Source organism: Triticum aestivum, chromosome 5A (genome assembly GCF_018294505.1).
Source record: "Triticum aestivum cultivar Chinese Spring chromosome 5A, IWGSC CS RefSeq v2.1, whole genome shotgun sequence".
Lineage (NCBI taxonomy): Eukaryota > Viridiplantae > Streptophyta > Magnoliopsida > Poales > Poaceae > Triticum > Triticum aestivum.
The window spans coordinates 693,548,749-693,554,312 of NC_057806.1; the positions used below are offsets into that span (position 1 = coordinate 693,548,749).

Sequence of the window (5,564 nt, forward strand, 5' to 3'; positions counted from 1 at the left end):
AAAAAAATATTTACCGGACATTCATACGCCCCAGCCAAAATACCGCACTTTCGAAAGCTCACATATAAAACATTCAATGCGCTGGCGGGCTGCCAGACAAGGTTGATGTGTGGTGTAGATAATAGGATCATATAGTTGTATGAGCCATATCCACTAGTAGAAAAACGATTTTTAGTACCGGTTTTTAAGGACCTTTAGTACAGCTTCTGGAACCGGCACTAAAGAGTGGGGACTAAAGGTCCCTCCTTTTAGTCCCGATTCAACACGAACCGGAACCAAAGGCCCACCACGTGGCACGAGGCGTGCCGTGGTCTGGGGGACCTTTAGTCCCGGTTGGTAAGGATTTTTTTTAATTTTTGAAATAAAGAAAAAACAGCCCGTTTACTGGACCGGCACGGCCTGCATACGACTAGAAATCCAATCTCTAGTTGGGCCAGGATGCAGGCCCGTATGGCCCAGTAGGCCCCACGGGGCAGAAGACTTGCAATAGGCCCACAAAGGCCTGCTTAGAGAGGAGCTCGACACGGTAGTCGCGGCAAGGCTTATAAACCGGTGCGAGCTCCTCTCAACTAGCAAGGTGGGACTAAACATTATGCACTGTGGGTGGCAGCGCACCACCTTTAGTACCGGTTGGTGGCTCCAACCGGTACTAGGGGGGTCTTTAGTACCGGTTGGAGCCACCAACCCGTACTAAAGACCACCACCTTTAGTACCGGTTGGTGGCTCCAACCGGTATTAAGGACCCCCCCCCACCTTTAGTACCGGTTGGAGCCACCAACCCGTACTAAAGGCCATCACCTCTTTAGTATCGGTTCGTGGCACGAACCGGTACTAAAGGTTCGCCACAAACCGGTACTAATAAGTGCCGCCCGCCTAGCTGTTGGAACCGGCACTAATGATTACATTAGTGCCGGTTCAATTACAAACCGGGACTAATGAGTTTCACGTTAGACCCTTTTTCTACTAGTGATCGCTGCTTTCAGCAGTTTAGGGCCTCTCGTAAATAATATGATTCAGCATAACGCTTCACCAATTGAGACCTAGGGTTCCTCACCTAAGGGTAGGGTGTTACCTCCTCTAATGGTAGGGTGTTACCTCCTCTAATGGTAGGGTGTTACCTCCTCCAAAAGGGCCCGACAATACGTAGATCGTCCTTGTCTCTTGAGTGCAGACATTGCCATCTGTCAATTGTTGGCCCCTCCAAAAAATCAGCTAGCTACCTCCCTACAACACTGTCGAAAATGATCACCGACGAGTTGATTGGCTCGGACTAGTTTCATGCCAACTGACTGTGCCCGCGTTTACGAATTGAGTAATTAATAATGTGAATTTGGAGCCAAAAAGTTTTACATCAACGTTACCAAGTTTTTGCAAATCAACAACCCAACGCCTTCACATGAAGAAAAACAACCGAACTCACCAAGAAAGGTCAAACTTATTACAGATACTGCAAAATTCTTATACAAACACGTGCACGCATTCCAGCGGATCTGCCGTCTAGTTCGTCGGATCGTAAATTCTTCTAAGCCTTGAGTGGCTTGCAGACGACGGTGGCGTGGTTGCGGATCTGGTTGCTGAACTGTCCGGGCTTCTCCGTGGTATCAATCTTCTCCTGCCCCAGCGGTGGCAGCAGCTGGAAGTTCTGCACCAGGCGGCCGAGCGTGATGCCGATGATGGGCAGCGCGAGGATGATCCCCGGGCAGCTCCTCCGGCCGACGCCGAAGGGCACGAACCGGAAGTCGTTACCGTTGGCCTCGACGGCCCTCTCCTCCTCGAGGAACCGCTCCGGCCGGAACTCGTCGGCGCGCACCCAGCGCTTGGGGTCGTTGGCGAGGAACCAGGCGTTGACGAGGATCTTGGACTCGGCGGGGATGTCGTAGCCGGCGAGCTTGGCGTCCTTGAGGTTCATGTGTGGCACGAGGAGCGGGATGGCCATGCGGAGGCGGAGAGTCTCCTTGACGACGGCTTGCAGGTAGGGGAGCCGCTCCAGGTCCGGCTCCGTCACCGCTGCATCGGGGCCTAGCACCGCGGCGATCTCCTGGCGGAGCTTTGATTGGATGTCCGGGTGGTTCACCAGCTCCGCAACTCCCCACTCGATCGACCACAGGGTCGTCTCAATTGCTGCATGTATGCAAAAGACTCATTCCATTGTTAATATTTGTGCTAAATTAATTACTACTCTCTCCATTGAAAATGTTTTTCGAAAGTCAAACTTCTCTACTAGTAGGTTTAACCGAGTTTATTGAGAAATATATTAATGTCTACGTGTCATACCAACTCAGTACTACTCCGTTTAGGTTTATTGGCCCCCTTCATATTTTATGCCTAACTTTGACCGTATATTTAATTAATAAAATATAAGTTGTATGTAATAAAATTTATATTGTTGGATTCATATTTGAAAGAGGTTTTCAATGATACTATTTCTAGGATATATAACTTATTTTATGATAGTTAAATCAAATGTCAAAGTTTGACTCAAACTACATGGAGGATTAATAAACCAGGACAGAGGTATTATTAATAAATTCATCATGAAATACACCAAAAGTTGTTGCACCGACAACTATTTAGGCTCTCCGCGTGTTCAAGGCATAATAGTGGCTCTTCGCCAGCTGCTCATCACCATCTCTCGTTGTATTGTCTTGAGATAAAAATTGCAATCGTGTGTGCTAGTTTTTATTAACAAAGAAAGGGTCTGCACTCTTTCCAATAAAATGTTAATTGGAGCATTTTCTTCTTCTCAAAAGTCAAAACTAGGTTGGACAAAAGATGAATACACATTTAATTGATGAATTTTACCGGCAACACGTGGGTTACATGGAAGATGTCGTATTGTCTTAAGATATACTACTAAATTGCAATAGCGCGTGCTACTTTTTGTAATCAAAGAAATGGTCTATATTTTCTTCTTAATAAATGTTTGGTAGAGCGTTTTTCTTCTCTCAAAAGTCAAAAGTAGGTGGGACAGAAAGATGTATACATGTTAATTATATTTGCTTAATTCTGAGTTTTACCTGCGACGTTGATGTTCTCGACGATGTATAGGACATTGTCGTGGTTGATCTCGCCCTTCCTTTCGGCCTCGAGGATGTGGTCCATGGCGCATCTGATCTCACCGTTCTTCTCCAACGCCTTCCTGCAATTGTGAGATAATGCAGTAGATGCTTATCAATTTCCCCGTTGCATATCTGGTGACATCCGTTATACTCCCTCCGTTCCTAAATGTAAGTTTTTTAGAGATTTCAATATAGACTACATACAGATGTATATAGATATATTTTAGAATGTAGATTCACTTATTTTGCTTCATATGTAGTCTATATTAGAATCTCTAAAAAGGCTTACATTTAGGAACAGAGGGAGTATCTGATAGTGGAACCCGGTCCACTTTTAATTGAATGAAAGAAAAATCTGCTGATCTGTTGGTGTACTTTCATCAACCTACATATGTACTTCCACTGTCGGTGTATGTATTGTATTGTCACCTCGTGATACCGAATCCTAGCCACTCTCACGTGGTCACTGCAGCTGGTGATCTGTTGGTGTACTTCCATCAACCTATGTATGTACTTCTCTCGCAAAAAGAACACCTATATATGTACCTCCACTGTCGGTGTATGTATTCTATTGTCACCACGTGAAAATGAACCCTAGCTACTCTCACGTGGTCACTGATGCACTGCAGCTGGTCAACGACCGCCAACACCAATGTATCCAGGCAACCGATGCGGGATAGGTACTCCTAAAGAAATCGAAGCTGATAGATGCAAACGGAATTAACATGTCCCACTTGGCGCGTACGTGCTTGCTTTATTGATGCAACATCGATTAACATTAACATGTCCTGGCAAGCATCGATCGACACACGATCCATCGAATTATAAATGTAAGAGGCAATTAAGTAAGCTTACTTGCGCTCTTGGACGAAGTGGTCCTCGAAGACTTTCATCCTCTTGGCCTTGAGGTTGGTGCAGCGGTTGAGGTAGCCGCGGAGGAAGGGGCGGAGGATGGGGATGAAGTCGCCGTAGTTGTAGTCGAAGCTCTGGGAGAGCATGCTCCGCTCTGCGTTGAGCGCCCTAAGCTTGTTGAAGAGCGGGTCGGCGAGGCTCTCGAACCGGCGGTCGAACATGATGCGGAACATGTCGTTGTACATCATGAGCTGTAGCCTGCGGCGGATCACCACCCCCGTCGCCGACGCCGGGTCGGCCTTGAGGTCCTCCACCACCAGCCGGGCCTCCTCCTCCCACCCGACGCGGTTCTGCGCCACCACCTTGTTGGTGAAGAAGGGCACCGTCATGATCCGGCGCATCTTGCGCCAGTGGTCGCCATACACGGTGAACACCATGTCCTGCATGAATGCACGCATTTTTGTGTTTGTAATATGGTTTTGAATTTCAGTTTCAGAAATATTTCAGTCATTGTCGAGATTACCGGATTTCACTGAAATATACTGATTTCGGTTTTTATTTCGGCCAACGGATCGAATTTCTATTTGAACTTGATTGTATTTTATTTTTTGAATTTGTGTGTACTGCTGAAATTGCTAAATATTTGGACCTAAAGGTAATTATTTCAATGCGTACAGAAGTTAATGAAAATAAAAAAAAACATTGAAATTACACTACTAGAAACCAGTCATTAGTACCTATCAAGAACTAGTATGTATATGCAAGAACTGTAAATTCAACGAACTGATTTATTACCTGGCCTTTGCCGGTGAAGATGTCGAATACGACGTTGCGGGTGCGGGAGCCAAACTCGACTCCCTGGGTGTGGAGGACCTCCTTGGCGAGCTCGGGGCTGGAGACGACCACCAGGTTGCGGACGCCCATCCGGAGCAGGAACACCTCGCCGAAACGCTTGGCCATGCCCATGAGGTTGCGGTGGTTGAGGTCATCGCCCACCTGGAGCCAGTTGCCCACGATGGGGGCGCCGGAGGGCCCCGGGGGCAGCCGGAAGCGCTTGCCGGTCAGCTTTGCGACGGCAATGGCGAGCATTGCCGCCACGAAGAGGCCCAGGAGGGCCTTCTCCAGGAGGCTGACGTCCATCATTGTGTACTTGCGTGTGGCTGTGTATGGGTTGCTGCAGTGGAATGGATGGATGGATTAGTGGGATCGAGGAAACTTATAGAGGTGGGGGTTGGTGCGGAGCCACTACAATTTCGAAACTATTTGTATATATGGAGGTTGACATTGTTGCTAATCGGGATCTGGTCGAAACTTGAAAGCCACATGCATGCGAGAGTAGCATGTCCACCGGTGGGATGGTAGGTGGATTAGGACGCCAAAGCTGCATCATCAAAGTTGCACGACGACCCCAAGCTCTGCACTCAGGGTGATGCCTCACATGTCATGTAGGATCAGATATCAGATAAAATAGCTTCGTATAGGGAAGCGGGATCCTTTGCAGGAGGTGGGTGCTTGAAGAGAAAAAATGTGATTCGGTGTCAAAAGTTAAAAAAGTTGGAGTGAAAAATAGAGATGCATATGTACTGAAGTCTTTATTTTTTATATTTGTAATGAGGTCCAATAGTGGTAGCTTGCATTGAAGAGAAAAATAAA

At 47.1% G+C, this 5,564-nt stretch overlaps 1 protein-coding gene across 1 annotated transcript; it reads right to left on the reverse strand.

Moving 5' to 3' along the window:
* Positions 1-1,300: 1,300 nt before the first annotated feature.
* LOC123108467 (trans-cinnamate 4-monooxygenase) lies at positions 1,301-5,085 on the reverse strand. The gene is made up of 4 exons (XM_044530249.1): positions 4,707-5,085; positions 3,915-4,351; positions 3,018-3,139; positions 1,301-2,121 (listed from the first exon to the last, which is right to left on the reverse strand). Exons 1-4 carry the CDS (start codon positions 5,052-5,054, stop codon positions 1,523-1,525), a joined length of 1,506 nt encoding a protein of 501 aa, XP_044386184.1. The 5' UTR covers positions 5,055-5,085; the 3' UTR covers positions 1,301-1,522.
* Between the last annotated feature and the right edge of the window lie 479 nt (positions 5,086-5,564).

What these genes read in the sequence shown, in the direction of transcription:
- LOC123108467 (XM_044530249.1), bottom strand. Translation starts at nt 5,054, where the DNA reads ATGATGGACGTCAGCCTCCTGGAGAAGGCCCTCCTGGGCCTCTTCGTG. An exon ending in CACTTCGTCCAAGAGCGCAA is followed by an intron (nt 3,140 to 3,914) that starts GTAAGCTTACTT and finishes TCACAATTGCAG; the next exon opens with GAAGGCGTTGGAGAAGAACG. An exon ending in CGAGAACATCAACGTCGCAG is followed by an intron (nt 2,122 to 3,017) that starts GTAAAACTCAGA and finishes GCATACATGCAG; the next exon opens with CAATTGAGACGACCCTGTGG.